Here is a 24,432-nt window from a genome sequence, read left to right as displayed (position 1 = left end):
ACTCACTCACACACACACACACACACACACACACACACAATTTTCACATACACACAGAGCACACTAGTCCAGCTGGGAGCTTGTAGAAATTGGGATAGGTGTAAATAAGATGGCTGTCAGGCTTGTCACTGGTAGACCCACAGAGACACCTTCAGAGTCACATCTTAAGTGAAACACAAGCGCTCGTGCACACACACACACGTACCTGCCTTCAAGTGCTCGAATAGTCAGGATGTAAGTTACATACACACTCCTGCACACACCTTTACCTACCATTGCGGTGTAGATAGACATGGTGTAAGTGACAGGTAGACGGGCTCACGCACTCGTGCGGGCACACACACACCTTCAAGGGGTTGGAGAGACAGGGCCTAAGTGACAGAGGGACAGACAGTCTCAAACAAACACTGAAGAGACGCCTCTAAATGACGGACACACACACACAGCCGGCTCTGTGGATAAGTGGAGCTGAAGGGAGCAGTGAGGCAGCGGTAAGGGTTTGTCTGGGCGTTCATCACTGGGTTTATAGAAGTGCCACTCACACACACACTCCCGCTCTCCCTCTCTGTCTCTTAAAGATTGATGGGTGAGGTGTCTGTCTTCATCTCTTCACCTCATGTCTAAACACTGTCTCTCTCTTCACCTCCCCTCTGACCAAATCTTTCTCTCGTCTAACTCCATCTGAAAATCCTTAATTGGTCAGGAGAACGTATGGTTTTAAAAGAGCTAAATTTAAGATCGTCATGTTTGTCTCAAAAACAGTTAATAGGTGTCTCAAAGAGGTCGTCTTTTTTCCCTCTTATGGGTTATTATTAGTTTGATTGTTTTTATTTTTTCTTATATTGCTACATTTCTAAAATAATTTTCAGGCATATCTGTACATTGTGCAGTTTCACCTAGATATGTGACTTGTAACTGTGACCTGTAACCTGCTTTGAAAAAAATGATGTGGCATGTTTTAAAATGTGCAGATCGGTCTGTGCAGATTTTACTCTGTATACATAAAACCCAAGGTTATTTTATTTCTAGTATCTCATTTAGTACTTTTAAAACAAACTGTGTGTTTATTTACAGCGTTATATGTTGAAATTTGTATTGTAATAGGCTGTATATTATCTTATTGGGAGAAAGCTGGTAGTTCTATGTAAAATAAGCCCATCGACTCTTTGACTATTCGGGGTCAGCCCTACTGTGCTTAAATATTTTCTTAATATTATTTTCACAGGAACAGGTTTTGCCACGTGTAGTATCAAGGAGAGTGCGGCAGACAGTGACGCTGACCTCGATGTGGACGGAGATGACACCTTGGAGTACGGCAAGGCCCAGTACACCGAGGCCGATATCATCCCCTGCTCTGGAGCTGGAGAGGACCAAGGAGAGGCCAGGGAGAGGGAGGCGCTACGGGGAGCCGTTCTCAAGTACAAAGCCTTAACTACTAAAAACTTATACACCGTCAACCTAGCAAAATGCAAACTTTATGTTAGTGAAAAATGATAAAACGTTAAGGCTCTGTTCATACCAACATTTGTGTGTCTCTGTGTTGCAGCGGTGGGATGCCTTCCAACAGAATAACGCCTGAATTCTCCAAATGGGCCAGCGATGGTATGTAGGGCCAGAAAAATGTTCCCGCTTGATCTACTGTATAGGCAAAAAACAGCACTTGGTAGTTTTTATTCTCCAAAATCTATATCTATTGGATTTGTTACATACCAATCTATTAATTTTGTCATTGACTGACAGTTACTCACGAAGAGATAATTAGCATTGCAGCTCTTTGCTAATTGCAACTAGGGAAGTCACCATCCAGTGTTAATCATGTCACCTGTTTGTGTATTTACAGAGATGCCTTCAACGAGCAACGGAGAAAGCAGCAAGACAGACTCCAGCACTCCTTCATCCTCCTCCTCTTCCTCATGCGCCCCGCGCACCTGTAAAAACAGTGAGATTGAAAAGTAGGTTACACATATATACGTGGACTCGCGCACGCACACACATCATGATGTAGTTGTAAAATGTGAGACAGAGAATGACTTCCCATTGTAGTATCAGACAGAACACACACACACACACACACACACACACACACTCATGGTGATTCTATGACTTTCTGATGAGTTTTCTTACTTGTGGAGAGTTGACTTGTAGAGGGTCATAAATTATGCATTTAGTGAGAATTCTGTTTTTTCTTTGTGGGAAAGAAAGGGAGAGAGAGAGATAGGGAGGGTCTCTCCAGGTATTGATTTTTTTCTGCAGTCATGTTCTCTCAGAGCACACAGCTGCCTTAGAATCGTTAATGGGGAACATAGACACGTGCAGATACTAGGCACACACTAGTTCCAGGGCAGCAGTGTGAAAACACACGCAAATGTTTGTTCTCACTGATGTACACACATGCCTTCAACACTGTTTATACGCTGAGACATGATCCACGGTAAACAGCTGAAACTGAACATCACACATGTGGCATTCATACAGGTAGCACTTGTTTTATGTACTGTTTGATTATGTTTGATTATTGGATATGGGGGAAACAAATTACCCTCATGGCACGCAGTGTTCAAAATTACACTAAATAATGAACTATAATTCAAACACGGAGGGGGGGATTTCTTTCCACTCTTCTGCATTTGTTTCCCTTTTTGGCACTCCACTCAAGTTGATTATTGCAGATTTATTTTCTGTGTTGTGAAAGCATAACCCTAAAATATGTTATTTCATAATCGGTGCCTCCCCTGCCTCACTTCAGTGACAAGTTAACGGGTGACTTCTCAGATTTGCTGTTGTGGTAAACTGAGAGCGTTGAAGCAGTGAACAGAAATGAGTTGCGCTTCGTTCTCTATTTACATTATGTTAGTTTTGTTGTTAAAATTTGAGACGCGACTCTGTAACAGTTTATAGGCTCATGCAATTATCCTGGATGCTAAGAATAAATTGATTGAACTGATAAATGTGATTTACTTCGGGGATTTCACGATTCATGATTTGAAGGAAGGTCTGGCAGAAGTACTCCAAAAAAAAGTCATTCCTTTAAAAGATGTCACATCGACCTGTATGACTGCAGCTGGAGGCTGGATTGGACGGTAGAAAAACTCTCTTCCGCTAGCTTCAACACACACACACATACATATATATATATATATATATATATATATATATATATATCACGTATATCACACACACAACTTGCCCTATCCATTAGATCACCCTGTGTGTGAAAGGCCAGCACTCAGTAATTCCCTCATTTCCATCTCCTCATCCATATTCTGCCTCAAGTAAACAATCTCTCTCACACCCACACACACCCTGTCCCCTGCATGGGTAATAGAGGTCAGCTCATTGTAAGCTCGAGAGAGAAACGTCGGTGGGCAAGCGAGCAAAGAGAAAGAGGGATTTGGTTGATAGGCTGCTTCTGCATGTCTGGCATATTCTCCTGTCCTCTTGCCCCATGCTATTACGGGCGCACACACACACACTGAGCTGAGGTCAGTGTGCTTGCTTCTTTCCATCCTAGCCCTTATTTCTTAAAGTGATTTCCTTTGTCCACCTTAAGTGCCTTTTGGAATACTCCCTTAAAATACCCACTCTCATCTCATTTCCCTAACCTTTCCCTCTTTAGTCATTTCTTCAAAGTATTACAAGTGTTCACAGCATTATTTCTTCTGTTACTGGAAATTGGCTAGCAGAGCAGTAAACTTATGACAGAATGTGATTTAGGAAAGTTTAAAAAGCGTGTTTACTAAAAGAAATATTAAATTTAAGAAATAACTTGTATGTTTGTGATTGTGAAGTAAGTATTTAACATTTTTCCCATCACCTCTGGGAAGGCTTCACGTGATAAATGCTTCATTTAAATGAATCAATCAGCACTCAGTGTGTGTGTGTTCTCCATATTAAATATCAGCAGATGGGATAACTGGTGAATAAGCAGAGCAGCTTTAAGTGTATTGATCAGCAACAGCACTGCAAGGCAAGAGGTGTGTGTGTGTGCGCGCAGGCGCGCGTTTGCTGAGTTAGGAGATGCATTGGATAATTTGTTTCACTGTGGTGTGATCGTCCTTGTTTTACTTTGTGTGTGTTTATGTCTGAGGGAAAGAGATGTAGACAGGGCAGTGTGTCTGAGAAGAGAGGCAGTTGGACGGTGCTGATTTACTCACTAGTGTGCACACAAACACACGTGTTGGTATGTTACTGATATCAGTGAGGTGGAGATGCCCTCCACGTGCTGCTTTGTTTGCATAGTACAGCCCATATATGTATGCTGCAGATTGTAATACAAATATTCTTAAGTGATGATCAAGATAAGCACTCACCATATTTCTAACACTGATATATTTAGAGTTTAGCAGACAGCTAACAAGTTTAGTCAGATTTTCAGGTTCAAAGCCAAGATACACGGCCAATGGATGAATTATATATATATATATATATATATATATATATATTTTTGTCATTGATGTTGAAAGTAGAGATGCACTAATTAGATCCACCAGTTCAGTATCATCGCAAATGCTGAACTTATTAACCAGATCAGGTGTCGGCCAGATGTCACTGATCCACATTAATTTTCTTTGTCAATGTCATTACAAAAAATCAGTTTTTCTAATAATCAGGCACAATCATTCAGTCTACACATTGGCCGTCAGCTGAGTTTTAATGGCTACACCAATCCCTTTCTCCTGTTACCTTGCATAAATAGGACACAAACTATTAGACAAATTTATTTCATGAGATGAGTGTTTAGGATCGGTATTAGGAGAAAAAAAGTCTGTGCATCCCTAGTAAAAAGTCATCATCTACTGGGAGCTCATTACCAAGGGGTTTCTGAAGAAAATGTGATGCTATGACTTTGTTATGGCCAAATTGTAGGGGTGTGTGTGTTGCAACATGATGTTCTAGCTGAGGTCTTAGTGGCCACCTGGAGCAGAACATGCCTTAATCTAAGTATCCATTTAAAGGGAGCCAACTAGATGCTGAATGATTGCATTGGAACAAGCAGTCAGCTGGCTGGCTGGAACAATTCCCTGCCTCACTCTGCTCCGCTTGCTATAAATGCACGTATTTGTGGAGCTTCTGTGCCCCTCCGTCCCCAAATGAAAATGAGATTTGTCTCCTTTCGTTACATTGATACATTGTACGTGTGTACGTGTGTGCCGTGTGTGTGTGTGGCTTTGCACAGGGCAGCGTTAGTGAAATCTCTCTCTCTGTCTCTGATCCCAGATGGGTAATGATCTGGTCGCCTCCCGGGGTGTCCTCGTTCCCTTGCTCATTCCCCTGCAAGATAAATGAGCTCTCTCTCTCACTCACACACACACACACACACACACACACACATAGACACGTACAACACCGGAGACGCTCTTTCCCCTCTAAGATAAATGGCCCCTCCAATGCCGCCAATGTGATTGCTGCCAAATTTGGTGCTCCAGCTGGAACAATGCGGAGAGATTTCCATGTGGTTTCTGCAAATAATTGAATCTGTCCTCAATTTGGAAGTGATGAAGCTAGATTTTTACCACATACACACACACACTGTCTAGTGTCTCTCGCTGCCTTTTCCTCTGTCGTTCCCCTCTTTATTGTTGTCGCTAAGTCACATTTCTCTCTTTCTTCTCTTCTTTCTCTTTCCCATTTTTCTTTCCTTCCCGTCCTCTGTCTTAATTTTTCTCAGGCTCCTACAAAACGCTGGCCCCCATTCCCTTTTGCCATCTGAGACCTGCACACACAGACGCACATACACATCTGGCTGAGGCAGGGGAAATCAATAGTGACTTAAATGTTTTATCATGGTCTGTCAGTGTAGTTAAGGCCTCGGTTAACAGGGTGAAGCAGAGAATGATGCTCTAAAGGGATTTACCGCTGCTATTTTTTCACAGCACATATGTGTGGGAGATTTATTTCCCTACCTGGTGATTACAGTGTTTGCCCAAGTAGTTTTTAAAAATTAATTGTTATATAATTTTATCATTTCTGTGTGCTCTGAGTGATGCTGAGTGAGGCCTAAATGTAGGTAGACAGTAGATTAAGACACAGGGCTGATTGAGATGGATGGTGGTGGTCTTCAGCTACACACAGACACACAAACACACACTAATGAAATGAGAAATAGCCCCACACACATTGGGGACAGAGCGCTAAATAGAGGGGAGGCACGGCCATCTATCTGTCTCTGTCATGCTTTCTTGCTTGCTTGTCGCCATAGGGATGACTGGAGATGGAAATGCACTGCAATTTCACTTTCTTTCACTCACATACATGCACACACCATTCAGAAAGCCCTGTGGGGCAGTAACTAAATTGGAGGAGCATCTTGTGAGAATGGAAGTTGTATTTATGTCTTATGTAGGTCCTTTAGTTTTATTTTGCCATAATCTGCTGGCCTTGATCTGAATGCAGATCAAGGCCAGCAGATTATGCTGTTTTAACAGGTTCAGTTAAAACCCATCAAGCCAGAGAGACCCTAGTCCCCCAAACTCTCAAACACAGAGAAAACAGATGCACAGTACATACCAGTAAATATCCATAAATGGAGGGAGACGCATATATATTCAGGCTGTTGTACTGAGAACAAAATATTTTCAACAGAGTGCAATGGCATACTCACTGCTGTATTAGATGTAGACTGAACATTGTAGGTTTGGGTTCAGACATATTTTCATTGGATCCAGGTTGGCAAAGTACACAGATTGCGGATGGTATGTTTTATAGCAGCGTAAATAACATTTGGCTCCTCCTTGGATCCACATTCATAGAAACTTAACTGCTATGCTGATTAGAAGCCAACCCAGACAGACTGTTTGTGTATATTTCCGGACCCAGGGATACCTTTTCCATTTTAGGTTGTAACCCAAATTAAACTGTAAGTCTACATGAAATGTTTGCTGAGACTGGGTCCCAGAGTGACATAAATCTTTGTGCTTTGGCTCCAAGACTGAAAAGGTTGAAAACCCCTGAGCCAGCTTAAATCAGTGACACACAAATAGCATAAAGACCTTAAACTCAAGGATTTTTACCTGTGGTTCTTGCTGGTTGAAAGGCTGTTTATCTCTCTATGTGTCACATTTAGCCCCAGAGGGTTGTCTTTCCTTACCTCGGCCCTGTGAAATCACCCTGTTCTCTTCCTTTTCACCTTCATTAAATCTCTGCACCTCCGCCATTCCCTTTTACTTCCCCCTCCACCTCACCCTCTCCCTGTTTAGATGACCACTGCTGAATAAAGAAAGATCAGCTCTATTTATAGCAATGGGAAATTAAACAACTTTTTAAATGTGATTTTCTATACATTAGCTGTGCAAAATGAATGTTCATTGTAGCGATAGAAAGCATAATAGAGAGGAGACAGGAGAGGAGAGAAAGAATCAAAGGTTGTTGTTTTTTTAGTCTCAGTTCTTTAGCTCACTTCGGACAAGGAAGGAGAGCCCCTTGGCAGAGTTTCGTGCTCAGCTTTATTGGCGCTGTTAAAAGAAAGAGACAGCCTTGTTTGAGGGACAACCCCCGTCCAGTCCCGTCCAGCCCAGAGTCTACTGCTGCTTATAAGCTAGCAGGCTAATCAAGGCTAAATGACTTTTTACAAGCTCAGAACTAATAAGAGGAGAGGGTAAAGCAGTTTATAGGGCATGGAGTGGCGAGCCAGGCTGGGAGTCCAAACTAGGTCTTTATAGACACAGGATGGTGATGGGGTTACAGGGAGGAGCTAGAGCAGGTCACCTCTTCCCAGAGACCTTATGGACGCAGCAAAACCTTCTGCTACATTTGTGGTGGCAGAAGAGCTCAGTGTCCTTCAACCGAAGGACGTCCCTGTGACGACAATCAACCTGCTTAAATGTTCTTGACCAAGACAAGTCCCGACTGGCCTCAGTAATGCTGCTCTGTAACTGATCCTGACCTCTGATTTCCCTGCAGAGGAAGGAAAGTGACAGGAATCTCTATAAGAATCCTTAAAATTGAAAAATAGAAAAGATATTCTATTTACTGTTAGATAAAATGGAGAAAGCAGAAGATCTGAGACATCTAATAGGCTGGAATTTGAGATAGAATAGGGTTTTCGCATAGAAAAAATTACCTAAACATTTAATCGATAATCAAAATAGTTGCTTTCGATTGACTAATTGATTCATTATATAACAGCTCTAGCCATCAGTAATAAAATTAAAGACATCAATTAGTCAGTCAATTGCACAAACAACTAATGTATGATTTAGGGCTACATTTCAGAAGACAGGGATATGGGCTTCAAGTTCCTGACACATTCAGAGCGTTGCTTTCTGGGTCACTTTGGCACAAGTAATTGGCACCTGTCAGCCAATCAAAATTGAGATTTCCCAGTGGCCAATTTATGATCTGTGAATATCCTGTAGTAAAATGGTGGCAGCATAATTTAAAGGATTTAAGAGATACAGAAAGAATGGGGAGCTTTTGCTGTGTCCAAGTTATCGTTGCTCCCCAACAAGTTTCTGCCAAAAAGAAATTGAACTAACTGCAAACATAGCACTTCTCTGCTAAGCTTCAGTGTGTGTTTGAAGAAGTCTGGTGATAGCCATGCAAACCCGAAATGTTTAATTTTGATTTAATTTTCAATTTATTTTAAAGGTTTAATTTATTTTAATGAGCTTGATGATGGGAATAAAGAAATTAGATGTAAAACTATTAGATTCACAGAAACCTGCCTCTAAATAGGATACTGCGAAAGTCCATTGTTTTCTTTTCCCTGCAGCCTCTGCTGTTTGAGGATGCAGCAAATGAAGCCATATCCTAGGACACACACACACAGCCACTTATCGTTCTCTTTCCCTCCCCGTCTCCCCGCTTGTCCTTCCCGATCCAGATCAATACCATAGATCAGCTAGCTATCAGGCTGCAAAATGACCACATCACCATAAACACACACACTCGCGCCGTTTTTAACTCTCACACACTGCCATTGCATCATGCCAGAGAACGAGTGGATGGCCATAATAAACACCGGCTGGCTCGAGCGGCCTCATCCCGCTGTGTCAAATCATCAGCAGCAGTAGCGTTGTGGTCTGTGCGGCGGCCGTATTGATTTAGTTATGGCTGCTTCATATGCTGTCGGACAGTGTTAAATGCACATTTTCTGTTATCATGCTACACATTAATCAGAAACTGCTTAGAGAGAGGAAGAAAGGGAGGATGGTGGATAAAATGAGAGAGGGATGAAAGGACACAAGGGGAAGAGGAGATAAATACAGAGGCAAGGAGATAGATTGCGAGGGACAGATGGACACATAAGGATGATACGGACATGGAAAATATGAGTGAGGAGATGCAGACGAAAGATGAATGCGAGATAAAGAGGACAAGGCTTTTGCTTTTAAGTCAAAACAGAGGAAAATGAAGGGAGAAAAGGAGGAGGAGGAAAATAGAAATGATGGTGGGAAATGAGTTAGGGAAGGGGGCTAAAGATGTAGACTGGGCCTTTGAGGATACAGCTGCGTTCATTCGAAGGCAGTTGTACTACATATTGGACACAAAGAGAGAAATAAAGGGCAGGGCGCTTTAAAGATGTCCGACTTTGTATTGAGCTGCAGAGAGACAAAAGGTAATGAGAAAGAGGTTTTCAATAGAAACATGTCATACCACATATGGGGTGAGAGAGCAGGTTTCCACTACAGAATAATCAGATGGCTGTGAATCAGAATTGAACATTTAAGTAAAGTTTAAATGTAATGTAAATGAAATTCCCGTATGGAGAAAGAACAGATACAGTATATTTAAATAGTAGGGTCAAATAAGAGTGCAATAGTTTGTCAAGACTGAACGTTAGACAGAAGATTGCTTGATGTTTGTTCTCAAGACACAGAAGAGATTTTGCCAATTTCTACCAAGTGTAAATAAAGAACTTTTCGAAAACCACCTGAAAGAAATAGTGTGGAATTTTACACAGTGTCTCATACCTGCCAGTATGGCTTCTAATGCCAAAACTAAACATCTATCCCTCTGTCTGTTCCTCTTCCCCAGAGTAACAGAGGAGGAGTCCACAGCTACCACCATGGAGGCTCTCAAGGCTCGAATCAGAGAGCTGGAGAGGCAGATACTGAGAGGAGACCGATACAAGTGTCTCATCTGCATGGTGAGTACAACATTCATATGAATGTTCTCTGTTTCTCTGCACATCAACCCTTAATTGTCATAATGTGCCATTTGTCATAAGGCACAAAATCTTAGCATTTGTAAAACCTGCGGCCATGGTTTGGAGGATTGGGTTAATAGTTAACTTTCAATTTTGCTCCTAAATGAACACCACCATCTTCTTGTACTCCAGTCTAGCAAATTTCCGAACAGTTACATACAGATATTATGTCCCACTCCAGTGGCTGGATCCTCTAAAATCGACATTATTACACTAAATACGTCATATTGGGCAAACAGCGATTGTCCCATGTCAAAGGCTTTTCCAAATACTGCCTTAATTTTTCCAGTTGTACTGTATATAGGACACAACAGAGACTGCACATCTCTGCAAACTGAAGTATCCCACAACCCCACTGCACATTGGGCGCTTTTTCAAAAGAGGCTTCAGGCACTGCTTGTGAGTCTGTGGCCAAATTGTACTTTCCTGGTATTTGGATTAACGTGGTCATCAATCACAGGCAGATGCATCATATGAACAACACAGGATGTGCAGAATGAAAACCGGGCATAAGCTCAGCTCTTTGTTCTTGTAAGCATCCTGGAAATGTTAATCACATCTTCTTACAGAGAATTTTTTATGAAGATATTTGGTTTACCTTACTACATTAGTTTTGGTCTCTGAGGCTAGAATATCCAATTTGGGGAGGAGGTGCATGGTCAGCCTGGTCCTCAGATTGTTTTGAACAATACACTCCCCTGTCGAGGATTCAGCCCCTGAATAGGACCCCAGTCAGTGTAAACAATTTGTAATCACAGTGGTCAACAGACACACGTATTAAATGACGTTAAGTGTACTGTGTTGTATGCTGGATCCTCCTTGAAGTTTGCATGTATACCTTTCCCTCAGTTTGTGGATGTGTACCTCCCTTTAAAGGCGTATGAGTGGTGTTGTGTTGCTCCCCTGTTGTGGTGGTTTAGGCTCTTGCATGGCTTTGCAAGTCAACTGAATGTGTGCTACGATAAGAGACTCCAGTGGTAATATCAGTTTGTTTTACCATCTGATTTAACTGAAGCGCCACCTTATGAGCAATGCATCACCGGCCTTAGAAACTGACTGCTTTCTGTCATATATTCAGACATGTAAAATATATTTGTGACCCGGCAGCACATATAAGAGATTAAATCTAGGTGATATACCCCAGCTAGCATCAAATAGCAAAGCAGCATTGCATTGTAATGTGTGAAGATGGTTCAAAGCTTTACAGCATGTATAGGTTATTGATTTGACTCCCAGATCAATAAAATAAGCCACATGTTCATCCATGACAAAATCAGGCAGAGTGAGGGACGTTGTCAATATCCATGTTCATCGGATGCTTGAGATACGACTATACCTGCGCCCCCCACCAGTGTTTGTGTTCCTCACTTTGTGTCAAGTACCCATCCTTCAAGCTTGTGGACAGTGCAGCATTGGCATCCTGTGCGTGCGTGTGTATGTGTGTGTGTGTGTGTGTGTGTGTGAAAAGCGGTTAATTACTGACGCCTGCGCTTCCTAAAGGTCGCTGGGTGCCTGAGGTGACACGGAGGGCAAGGCACAGCGATCGATCACTCACTGCCTCGTGGACATGCGGCTCTTCTCCGCTCATCTGTCACTGTCCCTCATCTCACACACCCACACCCACACGTACAGCAAAACACAAACAATTTTCACACACACACAGACGCTTACATCTAATCTGTCTCTGTCTGTCTTTAACTTGTCAGCGCATTCCTTTCCTGTCACTGCGTGTCTCATCTAAAAGGCATCAGAAGACTAGTTGGCAAACTGGAAGCATTTTCATCTCTGCAGCCTCCAAGTAGATGCAGAAACATTTTTAGCAGAGCTATGATTCAGTAACTGAAACTGTTTAGGAAAACGCATGTTCTCCTGCTCCAGCCAAGTTGGCTCAAGTTGTCCTTTATCCTGTCCTGGTCCGGAAGCGGGCTCAGTGCTGGTTTGGTCTTATCACTGGATTTCTACTCCCATCTTCTGGTCATTTTAGGAAGGGAAATTCAGCCTTGTTTTATAGAGACTCCTGATTCATATACTACAAGGCACATTATTTATTTAATTATTTGTTTTTTTAAGTAATCCTGGTAATATTGGTAGGTATTAATGGTTATTCATACAACTTACTGAATAACCAGCAAACTGAAGTTTGCCCACAACAGAAAAAAAGTCCGAGCCAAACATTTTTGCACCACAAAAACTGAACATACCCAGCAGCTTAGCACATTCATGTAATAATTAATAACAATAATTAAAATATTCTCTGGTTTCAACTTCTCACATGTGAATATTTTCTGGTTTCTTTAATCTTCTGTGACCGAGTATCTTTGGGTTTGTTGATCAGTCAAAACCTGACATTTGAACACATCACCATGGGCTTTAGGACATTGAGATGGGCATTTTCCCCCATACAACTAATTGATTTTGTCGAGAACTTAATCGACAGATAGATCAATAATTAAAATATTTGTGAGTTGCACAAACAGGCATCCCCCATCTTAGAGCATTGTTGTGTTTGCAGCTTCAGTGGAGGGCAGTGGATAATGGAGACATTTATTTCAAAATGTAAATGTCATTAACCGTACCTTCAAAATTAAATATCCTGTCAGACAGTGCTTATCGTGCTTAAAAAGTGGCGTTCATTAAGCGTGTTACTGGTGAACAGTGTAATGAACGTATCCATTTGTGAATGTGAGCTCACATGCAGTTGAGTTAAAACAAATATAAACTACTAAAATAATAGAAAGGAGTACATTTTATGAAAAAAGCGCTAAGAAGCGATGGCAGATGGAACTTAAGTTTCACTTTCACTTTGCAGCCAAACTATTACATTGTTTCACCGCTGAAGAGAGAAGAAAACAAGATTTATAATCCATGGAAGAAAACTAATCTTTAGTTTGTAGTTATAGATCATTTTTTGGACCCGGGTAAAGGAGAGGAGGACGGATTTCTGTTGTTTGAGCTGGACAGAGCGATCAGATCTTGATCGGATCTCAATGTGCACACTGGAAACACTTAGTAATACCAGGTGTAAATGTAATCAGGTTAAAATCACACTCTGCGAGATGCATTTTAATGCTAGGTGTTAAATGGCCTAAAAGTCAGTGCGACCGGAGAATGAGAGTTTTTTAGCATTTCTTCAGAGCAGTTTGTTCATTGGCAGTCCAAACTGTACACACTCTTGGTGCGAGTGTGTGTGGGTTTGTGTTTGGCCACATGCGTGTTTGTTGCACTGTGGTGTTTTGTATGTGCGTGATCAGTACAAGCCCACCTCTATGATTAGCTGCCACCTTTCGCCCCCTCTCCTCTCCCACCCCCATCCCTCCCTTCCGCAGAGGAAGCCTGCTATCCAATCAGGTGCGGAGATCAAGAGTCTAGGGGTGTGGCCAGGGCCCCGGCCACTGGCCAATGAGGTCGGAGAGAGGCAGCCTAAGTCCCTCCCCCTCGGCCTGTACTGCCTGTACAGGGGCCTTGTGATTGGTGGCTACGGCAGCGGCATAAAGAGGCTCCTCCCACAGCCCCTACGGAGGGTAAGGCACTCCCTCCCTCCTCCGCTCCTCTCCCCCTTCCTCCCTCATCTCTCCGTTCTTTTCCAGAGGAAAAGAAAAAGAGTGCCCATCTGATTGGGTTCATTCGTGGCTTTCTCCCTCATCTTCTCCACCCTCTGCCTGCCTCCCTCCGTCTCTGCTCGTTGCCTGCCCGATATAGTGTCTGTGTGTGTGTGTGTGTGTGTGTGTGTGACCTGCAGGTTGCCGGTTCAGTTGCCCCCCATGCTGCCTTGCTCAATGGTTCTGTGGCTGTTGGCTGTGTCGTTCCATGGTTAGTGGTTTGGTGCTGTCGGTCAGGGAATGTACAGTGTTTTGTAAACTGACCTGATCTGTGTGTTCTTTGAATTTGGTGTCAAATGTTTTCCATCTCTCTGTGTCTAGGACTCCTACACGATGCCGCTCACCTCCATCCAGTGCTGGCACGTCCATTGTGAAGAATGCTGGCTCAGGACTCTGGTACGCACGAACTCTCACACTTGTCCACACACACTCCTCCGTGCTGCAGGGCAGTTCCTCGTGACATGCAGTTATTGCAGCCTCATTTCATAGTCAGTGAGTTTCTCTCTGTAGCCGAGCCCCATAGGGAGGAACTAAAATGAAATATTCCCCAAATGACCGGTTCTCTCGCTGCGCACGCACACACACATGCAGACGCACAAAATAGAGGCAAGGCAAACATTTCCAGTTCTCAGTAGGGGAAAGCTTAGATGGAATGGTCCCCAACAGGCTTGTTAAAATGTTGGAATAAAGTGGTCAACTCGAACTTCCAATGAGTTCTACATAGCGCCTCAGGTCTCCACACACACCCACAATGGTTTTGTTGGTTATTAGTTAGTGTAATACATTCAGTAGTGTGTAATTAGCTGGTGCTAATGTGGTAAATGGAGCGCAGTGCTTCTTTCTGCTGCTGGAAGGATAAACAAGTCATTGGCTTTGTTTGGTTTCTCGCCGTTATCCTCTTTGTCTTTATCCTCGCTGTCTTTATTGTATTTTTTTCCTCTCACCTCACTGTCTGTCTCTCCTCTTCTACTCTCAAGCCTATTCCTTCTCACCTCAGTGGCTCTTTGTAAATTACTAACAATTACTAACAAGCAGTTCCCCACCATTAGCTCCCTTTGATATTATACTTGCAATTTATAAATACACTCTTAGCATAATTACAAGGCCAAACACACAGAGGGGCAGAAATTAAAGACTCAAAGGATTGTGCAAATGACTGTGCCTCATTCATGAAATGGTTGTTCAAAAGTATTTGTCGAAAAGCGAAATCTAAATGGTTTCAGGGCCACTAGTAAACTCATAAGCACCGACCTGTATTAGTTTTGTGGTGTGTCCTAAGCCATGAAATAGCAAATAACCCACAACTGACATCTGCAAAAGTAGCGTTCTGCATCCTGTGGATTCTATCATGGCGATGAGCGTTTTTTTACTGCACCGTGGCCCAGAGAATACCCTCCTACCACCTTTAAGGATTTCTGCCCTTATTCAGGTTTAAATGGGCATTTTCATGTGCTAATGATTATCTGGAACATGCATCCCATGTAAGATCAATACTTTATAAAGAACTTCATGTGTGTACAAAAAAACGTGTGCATGTTTTATAAATTACTTGTAGGGTTTTAAGAGAGACCCAAGAAAATTTCAAGAATGAGGCCCATTGTTTCCATCCATGTACATGCGTGTGCATGCGTGTGTGTGCGCACGCTGCCGTCACTGGTCTACTGTATGGGGCATTAAACTCATAGCCTGGAGACAGCTATAAAAACAGGAGGGCCATGCTGATCAAAGTAAATGCCTGGGAATCTAGTTAACGTCAGCCCAGCCCCGTACCGCTTTAATAAGCATGGCAGCTGGAGCGCAGCATGATGGGCACACACCCACACACACTTACCGCCCGCACTAAACAGGAGTACACAGCTTCAGCAGCCGTGCAAACAAACAAGAGGAAGGCTCCTTCACACAGTGTGCGACTGAAAAACACTTTCTGGGATGCACATAGTAGTAGTAACACGTAGTTCTCCTGTATCATGCAGCGTCATAGAGTCACAACAGGGAAAGTTCCAAGGTTTTGTACATTTTATGGTAATTTTACATCTTACATATGTCTCCTTACATGAATATAGGATTGGACCTCATCAATCACACATTCATATAACTGCCAGGTGAACTTAATGGAAACCAGACTGATGATCTGTTAATGCTGACGTGTTAATTGTAAAATACCAGGGACAAAGACATTAATTGGGTGAATTGGGTATGGGAAATCATGACATTTTAAATGTGGAAACCCTGACATACCAGGTTGAGACTGAGGCCCAATCTACACTACTCCGTTTTAGTTTACAAACAGAGAGCTTTGAAACTTAAATGTCCACAGCACAAAAACTGACATTGAATATCAAGATTGTCTTTCATCCTCTCGTCTTCTCTCTTTCCTCACCTCCACACTGCTCCTTCTTCTTTATTCTCTCTTGAGACATGAAGAGACTGTTTTGAGTACTCTGGAGCCACAAATCCTCTTAGCAGGAGGGTGTGAGATCTGTCAGACCCTTGCACCACCTCAGTCCTCAAGAGTGTGTGTGCGCGCGTGTTCGGCCTTTAGACTACCTTAGTCTATACACCCTCTCCAAAGACTTTATTCGGTGGCTTACAGGAAAAGAAGCCTATAAATCTTGGGGTCAGGCTAGCCTGTACGTTTGTACTGGGCTGCAAGGATTTGGAAGGTGCAGTTACTCCAGACTTCTGCATTCTGTGTACCTGTGTTAGATGTCTCACACACAGTATTTCTTGGGGAAAGACTAAATTCACACACATGTATGTTTTACACACCTTATACACACATTACAGTGGACTGATGAAAGTCTCCACATACCAAAGAGATATTTAGCAGCAGCTTCCTGTCCTTTTTAACTCCATATGTTCCACTATACTATTTATTTATAAAATCTATTTTGCCATTCATATTTATTCATACATATAGAACCAATGCAGAAACATCACCGTGAAAACTGTTGGCAGGAATGTGCCTGCAGCCAGAGGTTACCACCCAGCACAAGAAGGTGGAGGACAGTGGTAGAGACCACCCAGTCAGAATGTTTGTTACGCTGTCAGCCCTGTGCTGCATATTATCACCTGCTGCTTTACGGCGGATGGCACACTATCAAAGCAGTGCAGAGTGCTGAAGGGAGGACCAGGCGTTGGTGCTCTGCTGCAAACATGCTGGTTTTACATTCACACGCATGGAGGAGGAAGTAGTAGTTGTATGACAAATTTGATGACACACCAACTCTGCTGTGGAGGAGTTTGTTCCAGAGGTGCATGCTGGAAACAAAATGGAATTTTATTTTTTTTACAAATTGGAAAAAGTGGAGACAAACGGTTCTGTCACAAACAGGAGGGGATGTGTGAGGAGAAACTCGCTGCACAAGTTCATTTTCTGTTGACCAGGTGGACATATTTTACTAAATGTGGTCTGCATCCCTGTTCTGTTAAAGAGCACATAGCCACAGCCGTTTTGTACATTTGTATTGTAATAATATTTATACTGTAGTTCTAATATTATGTCATCATAAATATCCTGTAATATTGTGATATTCTTTGTAAACCACATCACCCTTCTATTTTCTTGCTCAATTAACAATGATCAAAACAATGTTTTGTTATTTTAGATAAATTAGGATACCGATACATTTTCTGACCTTTGACTAATCATTTCAGCACTTCATCCTGAATGAATGAGTCAGTGTGTTTGTGTGACAGAGATTACCTCATTCTCACCTAAAGTAATTTTCCAAGCAACGAAGCTAACTGTTGTCTCTCCTTCCATCACAGGGGAACAAGAAGCTGTGCCCGCAGTGCAACACCATCACCTCACCAGGAGACCTGAGGCGTGTCTACTTGTAAAGAGCACCTACCTACCCCACCTCCAACCACCCCCACCCCCCGCCGCGTCCTCCTCCTCGTCCTTCCATTCCTCCTCTCATCTTGGATTTCATCGTCCTCCCTGTCGATCGTCATTCGTTTTCTGTCTCTCTTAATGGCCTGGTTCGGCTGCTCCAGACCCTCCCAAGAGCGTACAGAGAAAAGACTGCTGTCTTTGAGACTCCACTGACTCTTTCAGGAGGTTGAAACTGGATGAAACTGAGACTGAGCAGCACTGACTGACTCTCTGGCTGGCTGGCTGGCTGGCTGCCTGGCCACCCGCGACAAAAACTAATTAAAACAAGGAGACCTGCAATCCCACTGGTCAAAAGGCTTGTTTCCTCTGTACATGTAACATGGGGTGTCCACTGAAGGACTTGTAGTCAGTGAAGACCCCCAACACCCAGCTAGGCCCTGCTGAGACCTGGTAGCTTCATGCAGCAGGAGCTGAAAGGAACATCTTAATACAGAAAATGAAGACTTCTTTTTCCCCCCACTAGCTCTTGTTTGACATTTCGGTGGTGCTGAACAATTGGCTCTACCCTGAAGACTCGGTAGAAAGCTTCTTTTTGTTTTTTGTTCCCTATTCCATAGAGAAAACTCTTATCTACATGCCCCTGTTGCTTATGAGAATTAAAAAAGGGCCTGTCTACTAAAACTGAGCTTTCAACCAAACTGAGAATAACCTCACAACCTTGAAAAGGAGTTTGACACTCCTCCTCCACCTCCTCTTCTTCTTCTCCTCGCGAGCCCTTCCCTTCCCCTCTCCCCTTATTCCCCCTTTTGTGGTGTTCTAGTGAAGTAAACCAAAAGTTCCCCCCCCTCCAAGATGCAGTGCAAGCACATGTAATATAGTTCTATGTATGTTTACAATGTTGGGTGTAAATGACATAGAGTTCACTCTCTCACTCACACACACACACACACACACACACACACACACACACAGATGCAAACACATGCACACATGTTACCATCAGCAGACACACACAGAAGTATATAATATCCAAGTCCTGTTTTTAGTTGGAAGGGTTTGGGAATAACGTTTGGGGAAAAAATGGCTGGAAATAAAAGAAGCCTTCTGTATTTTTAAAAAAAAAAGATCATTTGAAGATCCGTTGAAGTTTTATTTCACTGTACAGGAATAAAAAAATTTAAGTAATAATAAACTACTCAAGACTAGATGGTCAAGATTTAGCTGGTGTAATTTTTCTGAAGAGTATCCTGGAAGAAAAAAAAGCAAGGAAAGATCTTTTTTTTAGTTTTATCGAATGGTGAGATTCCCATGCTGCAAATAAGCAGAACGATGGAACTGCTCTTTAGTTGCTACAATGTCCAACTGAGCCTCTTTTAACCTGCACCTCTGCTTCCTCTCATTCGGAGTAACATCATTCTCACATCATAGTCTAGAAATGTTTTGTTTTACCCCCTACATGTCTCAAAAGAAAGCTTTTTCCATTGTTCCATCATATTGCTATGCTGCAAAAAGGTCCCAAAATGGCAACCCTGAAGGGCAGGCTCTTTCTAGCTATAACGGATGAGGGAATTCTCTGGATTAGAAGGATGGCCAAAGCTGAACTGGCAACCTCCAAAACCCGCAGCACCTCCCCCCCCCCTTTACCTTTACGGCAGCAGCAGCAACCAAGGTGGTGGTGTGCTTTGTGTTTGTAAAACTATGTATTCTGTGACGTCTGTATTGTTGTAAGAAATGCTGAAAAAAAATGAAAAAATAAAACTTCTCAAATACCACGAGTGGTCTTGCTCACACAACCTGGGTCATAAAATAACATGAAAAAAAATGTGACTGGGTTCACTGGGGAAAAAAGATGAGGAAGATGGCATAAATAAAAAAACATTTCTTTTGTGTCACCTTAGTGTCAGTAACGTTCGCTTTCTTACAGTTTTTCTGGATTGCTTACACATTTCTTGAAATTATGCCTCTTCTCACCCAATTCCCTAAACATCCTATTTTCAGGGCAAAATGAAGTTCTCTACTCAAAACCATTCAATCTTGCTGAAAAAACAAACTTTGCCCTCAGACATAACACAAGCCCTCAGAAATGCACTACAACAGTCTTACACAGTGATTAGATAAATAAACAATAGTACAAAAACTGGTTATTAGTAATGTTGCTTGTGGTTCTCCCCCTCAAAAACCTTTTTATATGATAAACTACAAAAGGAATTATAATTTTTAATTCCTTAGTGTGCTGTACAGTACAAATGATTCTGCCCTTAGCATCCTGTTTTTGGTCTGGGACAGGCCAGAGATTCTTGTCCTCCACCTACTCCTCCTTCACCACCTTGTCTTCTTTCTCTTCCTGCTCCTGCTCCACCTCCTCCTCCTATCCCTACACCTCTCTCCACTCCTCCACCACCTCCTCTTCATACTCCTCCTCCAACTCCTACTGTTCCTCTTCCTTTACCTTTTCCTCCTCCTCTCTGGTGTCCTCGACCTCTTCCTTCACATCTCTCTGGATCCTAAACTGAATGAACTGACTCTGGTACTTTTATCTCTTTATTGAAGGTTCTGATTGGTGTGTGATCAGTTATGACTCTTTGTGTTCCCACCTGGGTAATTGTGTGCCAATAGACCTCAAGTTTTCTAAAAGATCACATGGTGTAGGCAATGACAAATAAAGGGATTTGTGTGTAGAATTTTAGTTCAAAAGCCTGGTTATAGTGTTTAAGCAATTGAGAAAAACTGTAAAGGGAGATACGGAGCATTTATGTTTAGTTGTTGTTTAAGTGTTGGCAGTGGTGGAAGAAGTACTTGGCTCTTCTACTTAGGTAGAAATAGTAAGACCACCGTGCAGGACTATTCCATGTCAAAATTATACTAACAGTACATGTGCAGAATGGCCCATTTCAGAATAATGTATATTTTATTATTGTACTATAAGTAGTGATGCATCTATGTGTCACTTTTATGTTGCAGCTGGTAAAGGTGGAGCTAATTTTAGGTACCTTATTAACTTAGTAACTTAAGTAATCAGATAAGTGTAGTGTAAACAGTTGATTTAAAATATTTACCTCATGTAGTAGTGTAGAAGAGAGCACAGATAATGTAAATACTCAAGTTCAGTACAAATACCTTAAAACTATAAAAGTACAGCACTTAGTTACTTTCCACCATTTGGATTTGGTAATTTTGGTTTAATAAAAGTGTACATTTTGGGGTAAACTTGCAAATCTCAATTAAGGCAGATCCTGCAATATTAGCTGATAATGTGACCCTGTCTAATAGATATGCCCTGTGTCAAAATCTAGTATAATATGTTTATTCTTATCTTCAGTATTATTTGAGTTGCTCACATAGTGCACATCCCCAGATAAAATTGTGTTAATCCAGCGATGCTGAAAACACAGACAGTTTTGGTGCTAAACTTCTTAACACATAAAATGACATCACCAAAACAATAGTGTAGTACATACAATTATGCAAAAAAACGTTTAATCCATTTGTTAAGTGTATAAGTCTATACTAGTAGAGTTCCTTTGGATATATTTTTCTCACTGCTGCAGGAAAGGCTGGCTGAGATGCACGCTTGTAGAAGATGCTGCTATGCTGAAGCCTGTTTTCCATAAGGTGAAAAAACCACATGTATATGTGTTAGATCATTGTCAGAGTGAGTCATTAAGACAAGTGTTGTCAGATGCTAATAAAGTTTTATTGCCAGGGAGGAAGCCACAGGGGGAGGTGAGTCTTGCTTAAAGCCCAACTGTTTTGCAATCAGTTTTGAATGGCACAGCGACATGCAGGTTACACTGATGGTCCAAAGATACAGTGTCTCAGATCACATTCCTGCCTCTGTGAGTGAATCCATCCCAACCACCACCCCAAACCTATATTGTGTGAATGTTCAGATTATGGACAACTTTACAGCTAAGCATGCAATTATGTAAAATGACCAAATCATCCTGCAACACAATAAAAAGCTGTGCTCTTGAACAAGAAGAAACATAAACTGACTCATAAACGCAGATAATGTTTCATCTGACATGAATACAGTATATACATTTTAGATACATTCTTTCAAGTGATGCATCCAACCTTAATTTTACCAAACCACATTCAAAGTACAATAGATCTTCCAGAATTTTTTAACATCATTTTCACTTTTAACCTGCTGTAAAAGGATTTCTATTATTTATATTTCTATTATATATTTTCTCAGACTTTAAAAAGCTCCTCCAGGGCCAAAGAAAACATTATACAACTGGACTCACAGGCTAGTACTCCACATGACAAGTAACAAATATGGGGCCTGGCTGGATTGAGTGTGTGTGGGGGAATTCAACAGCGCATTTTTGCTGTAGTGCCCCCTGGAAAAGTTAATCCAGCTCTGTCAGGTATCATGACGCTTAACAAAACCTGACACATAACTGCATTTTTCATTGTATTATATTATTCGGCATCTAGAAGTAATAACACAGATAAGTACCACTGTTAGCTAATGTGAGATTACAGGCTATGTGAGTAAATTAGTAAGGTGCTTTGTAGTGATCAGGGCTGCTCCCATTTCTCTGATTAAGCAGATTCAGAAGACAGCATTGCCATCTAGAGGACTTTAACACACAGTCACTGCTCTCTCCATAAAAACTTCACATAATCCCACCACAGCTATCAAGCAGCTATCAGCAGATTGCCAGATGGTGTGTGTGTGTGTGTGTGTGTGTGTGTGTGTGTGTGTGCCTGCATACTCTTGTTAAATAGAAACCAACCCTGCCAAACATCAGACCTCATTTAGCAGCCACCAGTAACATTAATTGGAAAGAATTACTACAATATGATCTCTCTCTCCACTGTCTGGCGCTCAGATCTGTGTCCAAGCCTTAAACAAAAGCAGTATTTGCCTTTTCTTACCCAGACAAAGGTGAGGCCCTGCCCAGTAAGCGCTCATGTAAGTGCTGTCAGATGCTAATAAAGTTGTAGTGAGTGTAGTCACAGCAGGAGATAAACTTGTACTTGGAGTTATGTTGAGTGTCTGGACAAGACCGCCCCAATACACCGTGAGTGTATATGAAAATACACTATTGTCCAATAAGTATCAAATAAGTAAGTAATTTCTACAGTCATACCGTTTTTCATAATTTATACTATTAAATTTATTTATTGTTAGGTTTAGACCATTTAAGCCTACCCAAGCCTACCCAAGCAAATGTAATTAACTGTGAGTAGCCAACTGAATTTCTTAAAGGCGCAATGTGTCTGTCATATTCAAACTCCACAAAAATAGTGGGCAGCAAATCACATATGCTGCTTAATTTTTAAAAACTCTACACACAGTTCCTAAAACCATACACTAATCATCTCACTTTGTTTGAACCTGTTATACACTGCAGTGATTAGTCTAAAACACTTTTAACATTTCTACTTTTCTGATGATATAGGTTGGGCTTTTTGTAGGAATATTTTTAGGGCTAAATGTGTGAATGCACTGTATTGACAACAACACACAAGGGCTTTGTGCATACTGATGATTATTATTTCTCTCCACGATCAGGCATAATTCATAACATCCATATAGTGCATTTTGCCCTGAAAATTCAACACAAAAAAATATAGTATATAATATGTAAAGATAGCCAAAACTTGTGGAGACAAAAAAAAAGAAAATAGACACTTAAGCATTGTCTTTTCGCCTCTGGTCACAGGGCCTCATCTACATCACAGGCTATGTTCTCTCTTGCAAGACAAGGGGGAAATCTTCATGCTCAGCAAATCCATCTTTGCACAGACCCAGCATCAATTTGGTCACAAGCTTCCTCCATGGCTTGAATGAACAGTATTCTGGTCACATAAACCTTCCACCTCTGTTCCGGAAAAAAAAACAACCTCCCCAATGGGATTTAGGAAGGGAGAGCATGGTGGGAGGTATTGTCCAAATGGCACTCTACAGCTGTTTCATCTGTAACTGAGGTCAGTTCAGGTTGATAATTAGACATGATGAGTGTTGTTGGAAACTGTGTTGTCATTGAGGATGTGTGCTTGGATTTCTCTGAGGCGTGCATTATTGCTATTGGCATTTTGGTTGACAAGAAAAGGAAACTTACCTGTTGCCTTTTTATAGTGCTTACACCATGGTGAGTTTACAGTTAAGCACCAAATTGTCTTCACACTTGACGGGCATGTCTAATCAGTTGGTTCATGGGTTTGGTATTTTGGGGGGTTGTGCCTCGAAATGGCAAAGAACTGACATTATATTAGATTTATATGTCTAATGTGGAGAAGTGTGTTTTGCAAAATATTGTGTGTAGTGTTTTGCAACACTACCTGAGTTCACCTGTCAGAGAACTGAGTAGATTTTCAATGACACAGCCTGAAACCCGCTGCGGGGCCTTCAGGGATGAACACTGTAGGCAATTTTTAACAATGGCTCTTCTCCCAACTTAACGTGAAGCATGTGTGGGATGACTCAGACAGAAATCATGTTCGCGGACGAGGCAATGTTTTACGCATGTTACTGTTAGTTATGACTTCCTTCCTCACACTCTGACATGTGAGTGTTTCCCGTTAATTTATATCAACTAGAGAGCGGTAAAAGGGATATCGTCTCTGGGTTTAAACATAGTTGGAAACATTTGGGATCATGTAAGGACACAGCTCGACAAAATATCCATCCATCTATTCATCTATCAATTATCTATAACCGCTTGTCCTCTGTAGGTTCAACAAAATATTGTTTAATTTTAATGTGGAAATGTGACATATTGTACTTTTAAGAGGATAAAAAATTAGTTGGCATATTAACACAAACTTAAATACTCTACTCTGGTAATATAAAACAACACTGGTAGAGTTTCCTTTGTCTACAAACAAAA

General features: G+C 41.7%; 1 protein-coding gene across 2 annotated transcripts in view; it reads left to right on the top strand.

The window, feature by feature from the left end:
* The window catches only part of rnf220a (ring finger protein 220a), a 172,491-nt gene extending 153,135 nt beyond the window's left edge, over positions 1-19,356 (top strand). For both annotated transcript variants that reach the window (XM_046051647.1, XM_046051646.1), the window contains 6 exons: positions 1,226-1,418; positions 1,547-1,602; positions 1,841-1,952; positions 9,976-10,087; positions 14,068-14,142; positions 17,518-19,356. In XM_046051647.1, coding sequence (XP_045907603.1) covers positions 1,226-1,418; positions 1,547-1,602; positions 1,841-1,952; positions 9,976-10,087; positions 14,068-14,142; positions 17,518-17,589 — 620 coding nt within the window. In that variant the 3' untranslated portion in view covers positions 17,590-19,356. The remainder of the gene's footprint in view (positions 1-1,225; positions 1,419-1,546; positions 1,603-1,840; positions 1,953-9,975; positions 10,088-14,067; positions 14,143-17,517) is intronic.
* The last annotated feature ends 5,076 nt before the right edge of the window (positions 19,357-24,432 follow it).

Source organism: Micropterus dolomieu, linkage group LG06 (assembly GCF_021292245.1).
Source record: "Micropterus dolomieu isolate WLL.071019.BEF.003 ecotype Adirondacks linkage group LG06, ASM2129224v1, whole genome shotgun sequence".
In the NCBI taxonomy this organism is placed as follows: Eukaryota; Metazoa; Chordata; class Actinopteri; order Centrarchiformes; family Centrarchidae; genus Micropterus; species Micropterus dolomieu.
Note: the sequence above shows the minus strand (reverse complement) of the source record. Positions and strands in the feature narration are given on the sequence as shown.